Source organism: Panonychus citri, unplaced genomic scaffold, assembly GCF_014898815.1.
Source record: "Panonychus citri isolate SS breed McGregor unplaced genomic scaffold, ASM1489881v1 Contig00001, whole genome shotgun sequence".
Lineage (NCBI taxonomy): Eukaryota > Metazoa > Arthropoda > Arachnida > Trombidiformes > Tetranychidae > Panonychus > Panonychus citri.
In genome coordinates, this window is record NW_026515406.1 from 635,885 (window position 1) to 656,502 (window position 20,618).

The window sequence follows — 20,618 nt, forward strand, 5'->3', positions numbered from 1 at the left end:
TCCTCTTCCTTGAATGGGCTGCAAAACTCATCAGAATCAAATCATACAACTCTCCAAGAATCATATAATCAATTCTGAAAACTGAATCCACCAACCAAGAATTTTCTCGCAACAATTGATCTTTCAAAACCTGATGATTACGAAAACGCTGCAAACGCAAAGACTTTGGCACCAGTACCTTCATCATCGGCAATATTGGACTTGGCTCCAACCATTCGACCATATTATAATTCTCTCGAAAAAACCGCAACTTTGTTAACCTTTCGTGCTTACTACCAAAAGAAATCTTTAGACACTTTGAACCATAAGAATAATCCAAATTCTCAGTCTTAATTACGTCTATTAAAACCTTTTCCAAATCCTGAGCACCAAGCATACATGATCCACTTCTTGAACGAGCAATCAAATTCCAATTTCTACGAACGCCTTGAACATCCACTTTTAAAAAATCAGGACCAATGAAAACTATCAAAAAAGGTAAAAAATTCCTTAAACGATACTCCAAAGCCTGAATAGTTTGATGTTGAACTACAGTCAAAGGTCCACAGAAAGACTTCACAACAGCCAAATCTGATTTTATCAAACTTATTTCATCAGCGAAATTCAATTCACCCATCAATAAAAAACCCTCCAATTTAGTTAAAAAAGTATCGAGATTAGAATCCATACTAGAAAATAAAAATTAGAAAATGAATCATTATAAACATTAAGAAAGGCATAAAAAAACCATTTTCATGGAAAAAAGCCATAGAAAGAAATCAATTATAAGATAACATAAGAATAAGTATGATTAACACGCTCTAATTCAGTTAACAAAAGATCAAGAAAAACTTGACAACCCCTGTTATAAACACTCTCACCAACTTTACCACAATTCGAACACTTATGCAAATCACACTTCAGAATAACCGGACAATTAGAAGATAAATGATTCTTTGCACAATAACCACAAACCGGTAGACGAAAACATTTTTCTCGACGATGACCAAACTTACAACAATTATCACACATCATCAGTGAAAAATTATCATAAACTTGCAATTTTCCACAAGAAGTTGATACCTTCCCAAAACTCTCATCAATCAAAGTTCTCACTCGAGACTCAACTTGCAAAATTAACCGATAACTCCCACGGAACTTTGTTGCAGTCCTAAACGTTAGTCGCAAATCAGCACTCCAATGATTCCACTTCGCCAATTTCTTCAACCAATCACACCAAAAAGAATCAGTTATGTCTCCAGTAACATTTATCTTCTCAATACGAATCAATGGGTCATGCAAATCAGGATATTTCACATAATAAGAAGAAATGAAATTTGAATCCGACATCAACTTATCACGAAAAGTATCACGGGAAACAAGTGAATCAAGTCTAAATTTTAGACAAAATTTACCAACAGCAACTCGCTCAATACATTTAACATCCAACGACTGAATCAAAGAATCCAAATCAGATTTCATATCGGCACCAGAAACTGCGTCCAAGTTCGCAAAAACAAGAAGTACAGGTCGAAGTTCAAAAGAAGAAACATCCAACCAATTAGCTGGAACCTCCTTCTTAATTTGATACTTTATAAAAACCTGCCTACTCATTTCTTCACGAGTTCTTATCAAAGACATATCCAACCTTGTCTCATCAACAGGATTACCAATAGTCACCTCATTTGAACCCTTCCAATTAGTGTACATCATAGTGAAGTTTTCCAAAACGATTCTCTCTTCATGTTCCAAAGTTAACATATTAATCTCATTATCACAAAAATCCTGGACAAAATTAACCATTTCAAGAAAATCCTTTTCACCATAAACACTCATCAACTCATCCATAAGTTCATCACCACTTCTATTCTGTGAAAAACGCTTAATCACATTTAAACAAGCATCCAAATCCTTTAAAGGTTCAACACTGGTCACCATCTCCTCACCAATCGGCGGATTACATGTTTTTCTCTTCTTTGGAGGCATAATGTTGAATTTTAAAATGAACAATGTCAGAAAATCAATCAGGTATGAAAACTTATTAATCAAAAACTTTAAACTCAAAAAAGATCATATACTAATAATGAACGAAACTAATCCCTCCAATGTTCAACTAACAAGTAAAAATATTATAAGACACAACCAAGTAACAGTATGTATACCAAACTACGTCATAATCAGAAAAATCATAAAAATGTACAAAAACATCCTAATACTCCTCCTACAATACAAGGAGGGACTCTTCTTCCTCGTCAGCCTATACAGAACACCAAGAAATGACTTAACAACCGAACAAATTATAGAAACAATTAAACTAATTGGTAACAAACCAACACTAATATGTGGAGACATAAATATGGAAAGCGAAATTTGGACCAAAAATCCAAGAAAAGATTGCAATGGCAATAAGAAAATGCTAGAGAATTTAAACAAAACTCTTAAATCTTTTAACTATCGAAATACACTAACTGACGAAGGTACAATTATCAACCCTAATGCAAAGAAAAGCTACAATATTGATATCATACTAGCCAATTTTATTCACCACTCAATAGATAAAAAAATCAAAAACAAATTTAGTGACCATAAAATCATCAAAAGCTCAATCCACATTACTACGTTTAAAGAAAAAATAAATAGAACCAAATACAAAATAGAAAAAATTGAGGAAAGCGAAAATCATTTGTATAACTTAACCAGAATATTTACATCACCTATCAGAAAAAGAATTCCACATAGAGTCAGATTTAACGCAATCAAATTCAACAACCTAAAAAACATGACAACACTACAACTCTGGGAGGAAATAAACAAAATAGAAACATCTAATTTTGACAATCTCTTCGAAAAACCTAAAGATAAACTCAAAGCAAAATATTTCACTACTATCAATGAATATCATGAAATTAAATATAGCAAATTAACAATAGAAGAAATTAACTTAATAAAAACGATTAAATTTAATAAATCATCATCTACAGCTGATCCCTTCGAAGTTAGAGATTGGAATAAATTCAAAAAACTTAATAATGAAACAATCATTAATACCATAAACAAAATCTTCATGATTGGAAAAATTCCAAATATAATGAAAATTAGTGGAGGAACTGAAATACCAAAAAAAGATAACAAATTCAGAACAATTAGAAGCCAATCATTCATTACCAAGATAGTCGACAAAATATTAACTAATAGAGTAGTTAAACAAATAAAAATAGACACCAAGAAACAATTCGCTTATATACCAGGAAGCGACAGAATGAACTTCATAATAGAATTCGAAAAGCTAAGACAAAAATACGAAAACTGCTACCTATTAGACATCAGCGGAGCTTTCGACAAAATTAACCTAGACAAAATATTTGATGAATTAAAAAATATAATCGATGAACAAACTTTATCACTAATAGTATCTTTCTTTCATAACAGAAAAATCAGAATATATAGACAAGAAAAATTTGAAATAATTAATGAACCCAGAGCACTTATCCAAGGTACTAGTTTATCACCAATATTATTCTGTCTCGGAATGAACAAGACTCTCGAAGAAATTAACAAAGAAATCGAAGTAATATCATACGCTGATGACTTACTCACATTTACCAACTCTAACTTACTAACCACAATAGAAACAATCAATAATCATCTCAATAAAATTAATCTCACTCTCAACCTAAACAAAATTAAAACAATACAAGAAAATTACAACCTCTATCAAAATCAGATTACAGGATATCACACTAAATTTACCAAAGAAATCACTTTTAAGACAGAAATAAGAAATGAAATAAAAGAAATTTGCAAACAATTAACTACTAAGAAAATCAACAATATCCTAACACCTTACATTACCGTTAACTTTATTAAACTAGGAACCTCACCCTTCACACTTAACAATCTATACAAATACAGAATTAGACTATTAATTATCGAAGGATTGAAAACCATCTCACATGCTCTTAAAATAAATTTAGCGTCTTACTGGTGGTCATATATACTAAACATCAAAAACCCTGCCATTGTTTACATAAAACTGATCATAAGAAAACTAATTAAAAATCAAGGAAATCAAGAAACCTTTCCGATCCTCAATAACTACAATCACATTAACATAATAGAAAAAACTAAAACTAACCACCTAAACAACAAACTAACCATTACAGAAACAATAGAAACAATTAATCTTCACTTCAATAAAAACCACATCTGCTTGAAAACACTGAGAAAGCCCAAACATAAACACTTTAAAAATGATCCAAAGAAAATGGTCTCCAACATACTCTCTATAATAGACGTTGCCCTTGACGATACCAACAAACAATATCAGCTTTCAGTTGAACCGCATATAAATAAACTCATCCAAAGATATTTGAGTAACCTAGAAGAAAAGAAAGCAATAAAAATAAACATTAAAAACAATTATCAGAAATGCTTTGAAACAATAGAAACTGAAGAAATAGCGATTACACTTACCAACAATAATGATCTAAACAAAATAATTGAATCAACTCTTGAACAAACACAAAGACAATTATATTATCTATATGCACCCAAATACGTAAAGACAATGTTTCCTAATGGTAACAAAAAATTCGAAGAAGGAAAAATAAGATATCCACACACGCTAATCGAAACAATTAGAACACTTAAAATACACTACCTTAAGAATAACTGCTGTGGCGAGAAACAAACAACTGAGCACTTTATGAACTGTAATAAAATAAAGAAAACAGACTGGAACATGGAAAACAACTACATGAAGAACATCAAGATACTGAAACAAATAAAAAAGAAAATTGAACAAAAAAGAATGACAAGCAAAAAATAATCGACCATCGATGTAAACATCGAATTGAGTCACCGCCAAGCGGAAAACTAGGGCACCACCCTAATCTTAAAAAATGTTATATTTACTGTTATATTTGATTTGTCCCAGTTACCTTATTAATTATTAGCAATTTATAAATTGTTATCCATTTAATTCTTGTCGAATGTAGTAGTTGAAACAATTAATCTCAACTGAAGAAAATATTGTTCGACCCTCGAGTATATCTTTAAATCTCTTGGATGGTCAACCATTGTCGGGATTCAACTTTAGAATAGAGTTTTTTTCATATTCTCTTTCTTTTCTTTTCATCATCACCATCATCACTTTTCTCATCATCATCAACATCATCATCAACAACAACAACATCATCATCATCAACAACATCAACATCAAATGGTGCACTTGTCTTTCCTTACTTTTTCTTGTCTTTTCTTTTCCTTTTCTCCTTCTTCTTCCTCTTTTTCCCTTGATCGCTTTTCTTACCCATTGGTGATTTAGGTTTTCTTTTTTTTTCTTATATTCTTTTCATCTTTATCTTCATCATCTTTCATCTTTCTATTATATTACTATTGTTTTATACATTTATCATCTTTTCTATTACTCTCTCATTTTCCTTCTTTCTCTGTGTTCATATTCTTACCTCTTGTGTCTTAGATATTATCTTTTATCTACAACCTCAATCTCCATCCATAAAACTGTGCGAATATAATCTTCATCTTGAAAGCTTTTTTTCCTCTCTCACTCACTTACTCTTTCTCTCTCTCTCTCTCGTTTATGAAAATTCTTTTACAATTTTTTTATAACATTTTTGCTCACTATCCCAATATCTCAATATTTGTCTTCTATTAATTAACAACTAAAAAATCTACTGGTCATGAGGCCTGAGATTAACTTCTTAAGTCCTTGCTTATCTTAATTTTCCTATAAGCTATACATTAGATATAAGCTATTTATTTTTGTTTCTTTTTCTGTTTTCTATTTTTCTCTCTCTCTCTCTCTCCTCCATCAACATTATCATCCCTGAAGCATGGTAGATATTTTTTAAACTCTTTAAAACCAACTATCAAGGAGTAAATCTTTTTAAAAGGCAACAAAAAGATTCTCAATTTCAGCCAACATAACCATTTTTTATGTTTAATCCTTTGGATTAAAAACAATAGAAAAGAGAGAGAAAAAGAAAACGAAAGAGAAAGAGAGAGTGAGAGAGCGCGCAAGAGAGAGAGACATAGAATGACAGAGAGAAAGAGAGAGAGAGAGAACTAGTCAAATTTTAATCCACATCATTTTTATTACTCATCATCTTCATATCTACTTGTGTGTTTCTCTTCCTCTCATTTTTTTTTCTTCTTTTCTAATTTGTTAATTATCAACATTTTCGCTTTGATTTCCTCTTTATTATTTTCCATCATCAAAGCTTGTGTTTTGTTAAAATCTTCAATCTATTATGGCTAAACTACGATCTGGTATCGATGATCTGGTCAAACTGTTAGAAATGGTCAATGAAATTGAAGAAAATGGTGAAGAGTTTACTGAAGAGGAATTACGAAAAGCTTTTATTCCAGAAGATAATGATGCAATTGGTAATCTAAGTGAAGATTTTTCATCTACTTCGACAAAATGTCCACCTTTAAACTTAACTAATGGTAAATCACCATCATCATCAACACCAATAGAAACATCATCATCTTTATCATCGTTATCATCATCACCATCAACCTCATCATCACCATCATCATCATCCTCTCCAACAACATCTTCATCATCACCATCTAACCAACCAAAAAGTAATAATAATAATAATAATAATAATAATGAAAATATTATTATAAAGGATAACATAAATAGTACCATTAATCCAGACCAAACCAAAGATGAAGAAAAAAAGGAAACTATAACTGGTAATGGACCAATTAATTCACCTAACAATTTAAATGATAATATAGTAACAACCACTGTTTCTACCACTAATGATGATAATGTTAATAATAATCAAGTGAATAGAGATGATGATAGGAGTGTTACTGTTGTAATTGGTGAACAGAGAAAAGATGAAGATAAAATGTTATCTGATTCTGGAGATGATAACGTTACCAATGATTCTCCGTTTTTTACCTTCTCTATGGTAAATCATTCTATAACCAAAGACCAGAGTGGAAAAAATTTATATCATTGTTATGTTTGTAATGCTATTTATCGTCATTCATTCAGTTTAAAGCGACACTTTATTCGTACCCATATAAACTATGCTTTCCTATGTGATGCTGATTTAGCTAATTGTAGTATCACCCTTGCTCTAAGTGAATCACATCTTGCTTGGATATCGAGATTAAAATCAACATTATCAACAACAGCAACAATTTCTAATGGTGAAAATGTTTCCTCTCCTGATACAGGTCAACCATCAACATCCTCTGGTAATCCATCATCATCAGCATCTTTAGTTGACTCTTATTTTGGTTCTACTAATCATTTGGTCTCTGGAAATTTAGATTCATCCATGTTACCCTCTTCATCTACTGTAACAACAACTACAACTGAAACCGCCACCTATCAACCACCCAAGTCTAAAGGTTTATATTGTTGCCACGCTTGTGTTATGTTTTTTGATAGAATTGGTTTTCTTCGAGCTCATCTTAGAGAGCAACATCGTTCTCAAAATTCAGATACTTTGGAAGCCATTAGATTACCTTGTCACCGATGTGATATGACATTTATTCAACGGGCACAGTTGGTACGACATCTTAGTAGTGCTCATGGACTTATTACATCTCAACCATCATCAATGGTTCAACCATCAGTGGAAACATCAACATCAACTTCATCATCAACAATAACAACAACCACAACCAATACAGTTGGAGGTATTAAACGTAAAAAGGGTTCATCATCATGTTCAACTACATCATCATCATCATCATCTGGCTGTGACCAAAAAAACTCATCAAGTGAAGAGAAATGTGATGACGAGGAAGAAGATGGTAATAGTAGTTCATCACAAGAACGTAATCATCTTACCTGTAATCAATGTCCCTTTAAGTGTAAGTCACCTGAACAGTTGAAGAAACACATCTCATCCCGACATCCGATTAATACGCTTACATGTGCTTATTGTAAAATTCAATTCAATGTTAAAAAGCAGCTCATTGAACATCTTTCCCGTGTTCATAGTAAATCACTAGTGGCCAATAGTCGATTACTCAAATCAATGTGTATTGAATCAACATCTTTATCAACATCACCTTCAACATCAACTGCTCATGTTGATGCTACAACCTCAACTTTATCCTCATCCTCTTCTCAACGTTTAAAAAATACCATTTCAACTCGATCTCTTAAACGTCGACGTGCCAATCGTCGTGGAGCTAATTATGATGCAGATGATTATGACGATGATCTATTTGAGTGTCACGAATGTTATGCTAAATTTCATATAGCAACCGAATTGTTGAAACACGCGGAAACTGTTCACAATCCCACTCGAAGTACTCGATCCGTTAATAACAATGCTTCTTATCGAGATGAATCTGCCTTCTATCAATCTCTTGCACAGAAAATATCTGAGAATCTATTATTCTATGTTGATGGTAAACCCAAGGTTCAACCAGATAATGATTGTAACAACAACAACAACAACAACAACACCACCGGTAGAAACTCAACCAGCACCAATAACTGCACAGACAAACCCAACGAAAGCTCAACTAACCAGATTAAATTGTTGAACTTACAAGATTACAATTTTCCTCCTGGTTTTAAACTATATGCCGATGATGATGATGATTGTGATATTACTGTAAATGAACAAAAATCAACCAACGGTGGTTCAATTGCTCAAGTAAATAATAACAATAACAACAACAATCTATCAATGATCAACAATGATAATAGTAATACAATTAAAGACAAAGAAACGGAATCAGAGAAAGATAATAAAAATATTACTATTTCATCAACAACCTCAACCACAACCACAACCACCACCACCGATGCTAACAATGGATTAGTCATTGATTTTACCAATAATCAATCAACAGGTACAATTGATGTAAAACCGGGAACTTTGGTTTTCATTTGTAATGCATGTGATAATTATTTCCTTTCATTAAGTGATTTTGATGAGCACGAAATTAATAATCATCCAAATGTATTTTGTTCGTACACCGAAATTGAGTACAATCCAAACATTCCCGTCAATATATTTAGATGGCAATCCTACAGTCCCCATGGATTATTAAGATCATGTAAAGTACCTGTGATTGTCTCTTCATCTTCCGAGCCTAGTATTAAATGTACTAAGTGTCACAACAAATTTTCCACTGCCACGGAGCTTTATCAGCATATACTTGATTGCTCATCTAAATCAAAAAGAAAATCAAAACCACCAATCAAATCAATATCATTATCAATTTCATCGTTACCCATAACCTCATCTTCATCTTCACCAACAATACAACCACCAGAAAAAAATGCAATAACAATACCAACTGCAATAATGACAGTAAATGATAATCAAAATATCAAACCAAAATTAACAATTTCTCCTCAACCAAAAGTACCAATAATTTCATCTTCATCACCATCTCCTAAATCATCAACAACAATTACTACAACTACTGCGACACCATCCACTTCATCGTGTATCTCACAACCTTCATCTTCATCTTCATCTTCATTAATCTCTTCTACCTCTTCACTTTCAACTTGCTCATCAAAAAGAAAAGCTCAACAAAAAGTCACTCCCGTCTCTTTAAAACTTCATCCGTTCGTAGATCAGGTCAATCACAACGATCGACCACTGGTACCAGTAGTATATTAGATTCTCTATCTTATAGTACTCGTTCTGCCCGGAAACGAGAAAACAATGATGTCGACATTGACGTTGACTGTGGCCTTAGTTTGGTTAAAAAACGGATACGAAAAGTCCGTTATAACTGTACAAATTGTGGTGAAATTTTCAGTCATCATTTGACCTTTGCTAAACACCGTAATCATTGCCTTAAGTCATCAACAAGTGTCAAGGAAGAAAAAACTTTTCCTTGTGAAACCAAGAAGACCAAAAATTCTGACACATCAACTTCATCATCCTCATCAACAACAGAACTATCAACAAAAAATGCAATAACATCAGATGCTATAATTACTACAATTAATGACAATCAAAATATCAAAGCAAAATCAACAAAATCTCCTACATCATTAACAACTACTGCAACATCATCGATGCCTTCATCTTCAGCTAACTCCTCCGTCTCAACACTTACAAATGGCTCATCACAACGGAAAGCTCAACAAAAAGTCACTCCTGTCTCCTCGCAATCTTCAACTGGTCGGAGGTCAGGTCAATCTCCACGATCAACCTGTTCCAATAGTATACTTGATTCTTTATCGTATAGCACTCGCTCCAGGAGAAGAGAAAACAATGGAGCCGAGATAGACTTAGATTGTGGCCTTAGTTTGGTCAAAAAACGGATTCGCAAAGTCCGTTACCATTGTACAAACTGCTGTGAAATCTTCAGTCATCATTTGACCTTTGCTAAACACCGTAATCATTGCCTTAAGTCATCAAGTGTCAAGGAAAAGAAAACTGTTCCTTCAAACACCAAAAAGACCAAAAATTCTGACACCTCAACCTCATCTTCATCATCATCCACAACATCCTCGCCCTCGAAAACTACAAAAAGACCAACCCATCGTGTCGATTCAATTAAACGTCGATCCATATTATCAGAACCTTAAAACAAAAGCCCAAAACTTTAATTATATAGCTCATTATAATTTCATTATCTAATTGTATCAACAAACAATTTTGTTAACTACTTTCCGCCAAAAATAAAATTTCAATAAGGTTTCCAAATAAATTGGTTACAATTAAAAACGAGAACCAAAATTATAATTTATTCATTTTCGTGAAGGAAATAAATGAGATGAGTAAATATTAATTCTTGATTAGAATTGGTAAAAAAATCAAATTCAAATGGTTGAGATTTAAAAGATAATCAGGAGACACCGATGATTATTTATTGATTGTGGTCTCATTGCGAGCAACCTCTGAGGCCATTTCGTCGATTTCATCGTCCTCACTGTCTGAAGAGTCGCTTTTGGCCTTGCTAATCGTCGGCGTTGGTTGATTAGTCGATTTTTCCGATGAGACCTCAGGTGAAGAGCTGAATCGACGGAGCGAAGTGGCCGTTTTATTGGTACTTTTTCCACCGGCTCTTAGGCGATTATCTTTGATTGGTGATTGATTCCTCTTGATGCCGAAGTGATTTCGAAATGAGTTAAGGTCAGATTTCTCATCGACATCGATCATCTCTTTATATGCTTTGGTTAAAAGTTCAACACTTTTCGAATGGAAATACAATTCAATCTGAACCAATTCTTTGAAGTATCTCTGTTAATGAAAGAAAATTAAATTAAATTGATTAGTGGTTCGAAATTAAATCTTGTCAACTCACTTTGAGATCTGATAATTTTCGCTTTTCAAATCGGTCGATTTGTAGTTCGTACATTTTGACAGCATTATGAATCTCGTTAATGCTACTGCTTCGGGCCATGTCACCCGCTTTGGCCTTGGCTAGTAAACCTTTACGAGTTTCCTCCTAAATGGACAAATAATTAACAATTTAGATTCTCTCATGTTAATCAGATCAAAATGTTCGTGATTTTGATTCAAATTCATCTTGAGACTTACTCTTGCTTTCTTGCAGAGTTCACCATAGACGCTCATCTCTTGGATGATCCGACCTTCCAATTGGAAAACCTAATTGTCCACATGATGATATTGATTAGTATACTAATTACTTTAATTACTCTGTTAATTACTAAGTTATACTTCTGTATTCCTTTGATCTTGAACAGCACTGAAATAATCAGCGAGATGAGCTAATCCATATTTTAGACTAGAATTGACATTTTCCTCTTCGGCAAATTTAACGATCGATGTGGCCAAAGAATCACCTTCGTCCCTGGTTTTGGCTATTTTACGATTATAAGAGGCCAGATTATAGCAAATTTCTCGTAAATGAGTCTCCAAATTAGTTAATCGGTCCATCATCGATTCCCTGTTACAAATCAAACAATCGCATCTCAATTAGAAATCAAGCAGAAATTAAGACGAATACACCGAATACTTTTCGCTGAAAGAAATACTAAAATATATACTCACTGGTGTCGAAAACGGTTCATATTCAATTCTAATAGAATTAGATAAACAATTAAACAGAATTCAAATTCACAATCATGAAAAAAAAACGAAACAAACAAAATAATTTGTTTTCATTTCTAAATAATTGGTAACCATTAGAAACACACAGGGAAGGTAAAGAACAAGGAGAGTATTAATCACTACAATTCTATGCAGAATCAATGATCCTATTAATGATAATTATCTGTAGAAATATTTAATTGTAACAACTTTTAATTCTATTGTATCTTAAATTATTCACAATTTGAATTGCAATCAAATAAAAAAGTTTTTTGCTATAGTGAAATCGGTTGGCTCCAATGGTCAACTCCAACTGAATGCTAATAACAATCTTCTGTATTTGTAACAATTGAAGTTTAATTATAATTGATGAGAATTAAAAAAAAACTTAAGTTTAATATTGTAAAACAAAATTAATTTTGATGATAATTATAAATCATCCTGATGATTAGTCAATAATCAATAAGTGCTCATAAATTGATCAATCAAAACGCTCAGTCAAATCAACTAATTGTCAATCCATTTGTTGATTATTTCATGCAATCAAAATTGTTAATAATTAGATGCTAAAATGAAAAGATTTTAATAATAATTGTAAATTGCCATTACTTATTCATTAATCACAATTAAAAGTCAAAGAAATTGAAATCAACCTGATTAACCAACTATTAGTTTATTAAGATTCACAAAAAAATGCTAAATTACTCTTCAGGCAAGTAAGTTCATTTATGTCCTGTTTTCAGCTTCAGTAAATCATTAATTATCTAGATATTAATCAAGATTAGAACAGAAAATATTTCGATTAATTTAATTATCAAAATGTAATTAATGGAAAAGTTTTCGCAAACAGCGACATCTATCGGTTTTCTTTGGAACTTTTTATTCTGTAAAATTTTGAAAAAGAAAAAAAAATTTTCTTGTTTGTTTACCTTTCGTTTGATTTTATTTTCTTCAACTGTAATCTAATGTAATTAAGTTTTTCTTTTAATTTTGTTTAACTTTTAATTGTTTAATGAGTAACTAAATTTGTCAACAGTTTAGATGCCAAAGTATCAGAAGAAGATTAAAACTGAAGCATTTAAACCTCTTCAGTTACATGATCAGGAAACATTTGAATTCCTTGGTAGATATTGTAATTTACCTTCATTCCAAGATGACCGATGGTTCATTTCAATTACCCAATGTAACCTGATTGATTCTAGAAATCGTTCTGATTATTATCCTGTTAACTTAAAATCGCCTTGTTTTAAGGTGACAATAAATGGAAACAATGATTCAATCGAGGAAAATGAATGGATTCAATTGGACATTTTTCAAACTCATTTTAATCCCGAGAGTGAAACTTTAACCTGTTACATTGGTTCAGAATCTTATACAATGGAATGGATATCAAAACCTTTCTCAGTAGATTATTCGTCCATTTTAAATAGTCAAGAAAACAATCAATCCAATTTAACTTGTCCAATTGGTGATTATCTTGTGGTTGCCAGTTTGGGTGATGGTAGAGGTTTTGATGATTATGAGGTAGCAAATTTCATAGAGAAAACCGAACCACCAGTTAATCGTAAAGGATTAATACAAGTTTGGAAATTTGATTCAAATAAACTTGAATGTGTCTGCTGTTTTGCCAACAATTATGGTACAATTTGGGCATTTGAAACACCTAAAGGTGGAACATCTTATTGTCCAGTTAAACGGAGACTTTCCTTGATTGCTGCCGCTTTCGATGATGGTTTTGTAAGAATATTTTCTCTTCCATTTCCAGAGGATTTAATTTCTCAACCATCTTCTAGTCAATCTAATCAGTCATCATCTATACTCAATCAATTACCTGCCATTTATAATTTGCCACCGGTTGTTGTCTTGGAACCTCCATTTTCCTCTCATATTGTTGCCCGATGTTTATCTTGGTCATGGTGCGATCAACAAAATTATCTTGCTGTGGGTTATGGCAATGGAATGGTTAATTACTACAATTTAGCCACCACTTCATCAATTTTAGTTCAAAGTAAAAGTGAGACCAATAATGATAATAATATTAGCTTAATAACGACACTTAAACCAGTTAAAACTTGGATCGCTCATGGGGCAATGGTTAGTGCAATTCAAATCTTACCTTTACCTGAGAGTAAGATAATTGTGACCGGTGGTTGGGATAGAAATATAAAACTATGGAATATCCATCAACCTCGTCTCCTTCCAATTTTAATTCTCCACCGATCGGTAGTTAATTGTCTGGTCTCTTCTCTTCATTTACCTGGAGGTTTCTTTATAACCCTGGATGAAGCATTTCTCGCCAGTAATCAATCAATTGTTACCTTTAAACAAATTTATGAAGAAGGTCAAAAGTCAAGTGAAAATCGATCTCTTTACACAATACCTTTCGAAACATCAAATGTACCATCTCTTTCACTTTCACTTTTCTTCAATTCGATTCTTGTATCAGACAATTCGGGTAACTCAATTCTACAGAATAATTTTCGAGCCAAACACGAGAAAACTACCCGTCGAAAATTATCTGACCTTTTGGTGAGTTTAATTGTGAATAATTAACACAAGCCAAGTAATAATAGTAATACTAATTGTTATTTTATCTTCTCATTTTCAGCCTGTATTTACAAGTCAATTAAAACATCTAGTCGCTCAAAATGCTGATGTTGACAAAAGTGCTAATATAATTGTGCCAAGTGATACAACTCCCATGGAGGTTGATAACGAAAAAGATCAAGAATCTGTGACAAAATCAAAAAAATCTACAGCGTCCAAGAAAAAAGGTGCCACGAAAAAAGGTACTACGAAAAAAAGTGCCGCTACTAGTAAAACGGGGCCAACGTCAGAGGCGAAAACAGTTCTGCCATCAAATGGTTATCTTATCGATAAAAGTGTCCAACGAGTTCGTAGTTATAAGGAAATGTCTTCCACTTATGGAATTATTTTCAACGATTTTACAATAAACCAAATGGGCCCTGCACTGGTTCCCATTGTGAATAAATTTCGAGAAGCTTCAAACCTTAAACGATCCCGATTAACTGATTATCCATTAACGTCCATCAATAAATGCATTTGGTCACCAAATAGAGAGACTCGTAACATTCTGGCGAATCTTATACACTCAGGTTTCATTAGAATTTCAACTTTGGCCAAAGAATTCGTCGAAGATGCAAATTCAAGCTCAACCACAACCACTGGATCTAAAGGATCAAAAGTATCAAAAGGATCGAAAGGGTCGAAAGGATCAAAATCGACCAAGAAAAAAGACGAAGAAAGTGTTAAACCTCGAGTATCAACACGAAGAAAAAGATCACTCCCTTCTTAATTGGATCCTAATTCCATAATGAAATAAACAACCTAATCTTCATAACCCCATTCAGTTTCCTTCATCTTCCTTATCAAGGACAATAAACAGGGAGGAAGGGAGAGAGAGAGAGAGAAAGAGAACTAAAAAGGGAAATGAACAAGTTCAATGTTCCCAACTACATTGAACTGTTCACTATTTTCCATGCACATGATTAAAGCATAAAATCAACTTTCTCAATGACCTAATTTCATTGAATAAGTCTACAAAAAAGAGAAATGGTAAGGGAAAATAGACAAATATAAGCGTTAGAATATAAAAAGCAATCAATTGAAACAGCAAAAAGAAAACATGAAAATCAGATTTAAAAGTCTTGTCCAATTTTGTTGATAGTTGAAGTTTTCCAACATTTATTTACGATTTTTTCAAATTACCACAACATTAAGACATCATTTTTGTCTCAGAAAAACTTTCATCTATCTAAGTTTATATTCAGAATCAAAAGATTTGTATTAACACTTATTTTAGAACAATTCAATTCAGCAAAAAAAAAGTAATCAATTGATTCTTATACTGATTCAAGTTTATCGATTCTGAGGTACAAACAATTAGATATTCAGCTTTGAATGAACAATCAACTCGCTCAAAAGTTCTAACGATTGAATATTCTAACGAACCAAAGACTCGATGCTTTTTCTAAAACACAAAAGGTCTAACAGATCTAATTGGAATATTTTGAGTGAAATTGCATCAATTCAATGCCTAAATTGTTCTAAGGTCATTTTTCCGTCCATTGTCACCCGAAAGATGGTTCACCGAACAGAATATCGAATCAAACTAAAAAGAGTTTTAACTAAATTAGAATATAATTTTCGATGTTGTTGTTTCATGAAGATGGAAAAACGATAATCACCAATTTGACGATTTAATTGACTGATTTATTTAATTGAATGATGATAAACACAAAATTAACTCTAAAATGTTATTAGTAAATTGAAACATCGACTCTAATTGATAATCAGTCTCCACTTCAACTGGTTAAGTTTATCACCGAGCTAATAATTAATTTTACTCTTTAATTGTTGTTTTATTAGCTCTTCAACTGACCGATTGTGATTATTATTGTTATTTGATTGCTTTGAAACTTGTTGATTTAACTAATTGATTTTAATTATACTCTGATAATGTTGATATAATCAACGCGTGAACGAGTTGAAATATAATTTAAAACTTTAAATATTATAAGAAATAAAATTAACCCATAGAGTAAAAAGTAAAACCAAGTTGATGATTGATCGAGTGAATTTAGTCTTAATTGTCTTGATTGTTTCCATAATCGGTAAGCTGAAATATTTTCAAATCGATTAACTGAATTATCGGCCAATTCAAATGATGATCTTTTCGGTACCAAATATTGATAATAATCAGTTAATGAGCTTCTGATTAGCTTTGTCTCATTGGACTCATCGTTCTGAATGTCGTCATTGAAGCAAAGAAACTTTTTCGGGTCCCGTCGAAGGCCATCTAATTTGTTAATCAATTGACCTGAATTCCCCCTGATCATGGTAAATGAAACTTCAGAATCACTCATGAGTGTATAACGATTTTTACCAATATAGGAAAACATTTTATCCAATGAATTAACGATTTTCTGACAGTCCAACAATTCATCAATTGTCCATTCGTAGCCTTCCTAATGTATGATTAATATTAGAACATTAATTTAAAACAAAGACAATTAGTTAATTTGGTTGATTAGATTTACTTACTTGTTTTAGAAAATTATAATCTGATCCATTCCAACAATCAGAGTAATTTGACCAAACAATTGGTACGATCGGAGGAGCGACAATATTAACTAAAAGTGATCGTAGTTCGTTTGCTGATAATTTGTTTGAATTGTCGGTGTCGAATTGTTTAATTAGTTGATTGTAATTAGCTGGTAGAGTTTCACTCATTAGAAAATTAAAGTAAGAAAATGAGAATTGCATATCATTTGAACTTCGTAATTTATGTGATGAGGTTAATGATAATTCTTCGGGAAATTGTTCCCATAAACGGGCGATTATCGATTTATCCAAAAGTATCGGTGAATGGGCGACAATTTTACGAGCTTTGATTCCGAAAACGCGATTGTACAAATGGTTAACAAATTTAATCGAATCTGAAAAGATGTCAAGTAATTGTCGCTGAGTAGTTTTCACCATTGATTGATCGTTAATTGTCGAGTATTTTTCATAATTAGCAATTAGATCTCCAAGTTTCTTAAAGTTTTCCTCATTTTCCCAAGGATAAACGCCGATCGGCCTTTGATCAAACTGTCCCATTGACAATGATTCAATTAATTTGGTTAAATCTTCACCCAATTTAACTTGATTAGATGAATTCTGATTTTCACTATCAATTATTTTAATCAAACTCTGGTTGTGATCAGTTGATGTTAAATTGAAAATGATAATTGGATCAACTTGGATCGTTGAATTATCATTGGGAATAGAATCCAAAATGTTCAGGTCGGTTTTAACTGTCATCTGAGTCTCAGGTGAAGCTGTAACGAGAACGGGATCTGACCTGAAATAGGAAACTTCATTTGATGAGGTGACATTCAATTCAAAGTTCAGGTCAAAAGAGACTTTGTTAATTTTGTATCGTAATTCAATCGGCATCATGATATCGGTAACATTGGTTGAGAATAAAATTGTTAATAGTTGATGTTTCAAGTTAATTGTCACCGATCTGATTTGTGAATTTTTTGAATAAGAGGCTGAAATTAACTGGAAATCGGGTGTGGACATGAGATCAGTTAGATTAAGATAAATTGAAGGTGTAGGTGAAGGGTAAAAGTAGTGCCGTTGATGGGGTGACCAAGGGTAACCTGGGATAGTTGAATAACCGTCAAGGCCACAATCTCCCATATCGAAAGCGCAATCAGGGTGATTACAAACATTATCACAATATTTATCTCCAAGCCAAAAATCAGCGCAAGAGGGACGACACTGGTCAGTTAAAGGTCGAGAAGCGGTGAAAGATGATGGCCCACCACGGAAATTGGAGTGGTCACTTAAAATGCCACCAAGAGACGAGGAGGTTAGAGTTTTATTAGTACAATCACCGCCATCATAGAGACACAAGGTTGTATTACAGGCCTGATCACAGAACCCGTCACCCAACCAACTTGCCGGGCATCCGGGCTCACAGTTCGGTACAGGCCAAGCCTGATAGATCTTGTAACCATCGGCGGGAGTGTAAAAGTCCTCCAGGTAAACGGGTTTACCCAACATAATGTCATCATTAAAGTAGAGAAATTTTTCCGATAAACCTGGAATACGATGTAAGTGAATCTCGATGGCCACAGAATTAAAGGTTGGAAGGTCACTTTTATTCGGAAAAATGTCCTTGTTCGAAAACGGAATGAAAAAAGAGAATAGAAAATGAATAGAACGAGTTTCCTTTGAACCTTTTCTCTCTCTCTCTCTCTTACCTCATGAGTAATTAATCGTAGTCTAGGATTATTAACATCCAACCAATCGGGAATTTGACCATTGGTCACCAGGTAAACATTACGAATCCACGGGGAAAACTTTTCCACCGATCGAAGGGAATATTTAAACTCATCGTTATCGGCAAATCTATTGACGTTTATCGACTCGGCGATTTTACCATCATAACATTCAACCAGATCTTCATTACCAAGGTAAAGAAGTGGGGACAAGGTTACGGTGAAATTATATCGATGACCCAGAGAAAAGAGATGGTCAATTAAATCGTCATGATGGTCAACAAAAGGTTCCAACAGAATCAAAGCTGATCTTCTAGACGAATGGAAAACAATATTTCTTATTGAATTTTTCTCTCTCTCGCTGAACAATTTAAGAAATTGTTTCCTCGGTGGTAACCATTGATAAGTCGAAGATGAAGATGAAGATGGAGATAAAGATGATGACAAGGATGAAAACATTTCCGAAGATAATATTGATCCAGTGGATGAGGTTGACGATAAGTAGATTATATTTTTAGAGACAAAACTTTCAGCCAAATTGAGTCTTTCATTTGATGAGGAGAAATCGGAACAATTAAGATGAACATAAATTGGTTTAACTGGATTAACATTACTGTGCAATTTAAAGTAATCAACAAGAGCTTTTTCCTCATCTAGAAATCAAAAGACAAAAGAGAAAAGAACAATTAAAAAAAAAAGAATAAAATTTCCAATTCAAATGAAAATCAGTTCATCGTTACCACTAAATTAATCAAATTGATTGTCTATCAACAGAATATGATTTGATTTCTGTTCTAATTGATTTGTTTTAAGGAACAATTAAATTACCTTTAGTTAAATATAAGAGATAATATTGAGAACCAATCGATTGTGAAGTAATTGTTTCAAATGATTTGATTGATTTGAACATTTCTAAACCTTTGATGTCCATTGAGGAATCAATTGCAACCAGAGTTGTATCCATGAAGATTAATCTATCAACAGGGTGATTATTTGCTGATCTATTATTGTAAATACATTCCAATGGAATTGAACAATTAACTTGTTGACCATGAATCATTTCAAGATAATTACGTTTCACTTTTAACAAGTTTCGCAAAAATGTGACCTCCGACCCGTTCACCCAAGTGTAAACCACATCAATGTCCGGCTTATTTTCACATAGTCCAAGTGAACCCGATAATTTGTTAACCATCAATTCACCGTAATCACTTTGAAATAACATGAGAGATTGTGAACTATTCCAGATCAACAGAATCTTATAATCATAATATAAGAAAAGAAAATGGATTAACCTTGATGGATTAGCAAATTTTGATTCTCTTTCAGAATTTACATTAAGTTTAACTTACCTTTTCAAACATAACGATAAATGTTATCGGAAGGACGATGAAAAAAGCGACGAAACAGAAAAGTGTCCACCGATTAGAGAGGATATCGTAGGTTCGTTTCTGGATAATCTTGAAGAAATGAGTCATTCTCATGGTGATTTAAGTGTTTGTGGTGAAGAAGATTAAGAAAACGATTGACCATTGGAGGGAAAATGAAGATAACTAATCAAGTATTGAGAAAATACAAACAAACGGTCAACATTTTAAATCGCCATTATTTGGATCAGTAAACTAACCGACATCATGTTAATCAAACAACCATTTAATCATTTGATTAGTTGATTAAGTTTCCATTCGCAATTAATTACTTGTGCTTACGTTACCATTTTCCTCTTATAAATTATCATTTAAGAAAATCTCTTCCAAGTATCTTGATTAATCATATCATGTTCAAGGATCTACTAAGTATGAAAATCAATTCT

The 20,618-nt window shown here is 32.7% G+C and overlaps 4 protein-coding genes across 5 annotated transcripts; 2 read left to right on the plus strand and 2 right to left on the minus strand.

Moving 5' to 3' along the window:
* The first annotated feature begins 4,888 nt into the window (after positions 1–4,888).
* Positions 4,889–10,693, plus strand: LOC128397014 (serine-rich adhesin for platelets-like). The gene is given in 2 exon segments (XM_053357709.1): positions 4,889–9,509; positions 9,512–10,693. Coding segments are annotated over 2 exon segments (4,290 nt in total). The 5' UTR covers positions 4,889–6,251; the 3' UTR covers positions 10,544–10,693.
* LOC128396836 (CBY1-interacting BAR domain-containing protein 1-B-like) lies at positions 10,681–12,318 on the minus strand. The gene is made up of 5 exons (XM_053357501.1): positions 11,973–12,318; positions 11,640–11,868; positions 11,499–11,567; positions 11,263–11,406; positions 10,681–11,198 (listed from the first exon to the last, which is right to left on the minus strand). Exons 1-5 carry the CDS (start codon positions 11,990–11,992, stop codon positions 10,821–10,823), a joined length of 840 nt encoding a protein of 279 aa, XP_053213476.1. The 5' UTR covers positions 11,993–12,318; the 3' UTR covers positions 10,681–10,820.
* Positions 12,319–12,926: 608 nt separating this feature from the next.
* LOC128393622 (uncharacterized) lies at positions 12,927–15,372 on the plus strand. The gene is made up of 2 exons (XM_053353851.1): positions 12,927–14,540; positions 14,620–15,372. Exons 1-2 carry the CDS (start codon positions 13,053–13,055, stop codon positions 15,325–15,327), a joined length of 2,196 nt encoding a protein of 731 aa, XP_053209826.1. The 5' UTR covers positions 12,927–13,052; the 3' UTR covers positions 15,328–15,372.
* Positions 15,373–16,222: 850 nt separating this feature from the next.
* On the minus strand, positions 16,223–20,492 carry LOC128393384 (N-acetylglucosamine-1-phosphotransferase subunits alpha/beta-like). Of its 2 annotated transcripts, none has more exons than XM_053353594.1 (5): positions 20,158–20,492; positions 19,634–20,063; positions 18,788–19,458; positions 17,076–18,701; positions 16,223–16,999 (listed from the first exon to the last, which is right to left on the minus strand). In XM_053353594.1, exons 1-5 carry the CDS (start codon positions 20,287–20,289, stop codon positions 16,478–16,480), a joined length of 3,381 nt encoding a protein of 1,126 aa, XP_053209569.1. In that variant the 5' UTR covers positions 20,290–20,492; the 3' UTR covers positions 16,223–16,477. The 2 variants fall into 2 exon arrangements, with proteins under 2 accessions (XP_053209569.1, XP_053209635.1); XM_053353660.1 differs by lacking the exon at positions 20,158–20,492 and having other exon boundaries at positions 19,634–19,806; positions 19,880–20,015.
* Positions 20,493–20,618: the final 126 nt, after the last annotated feature.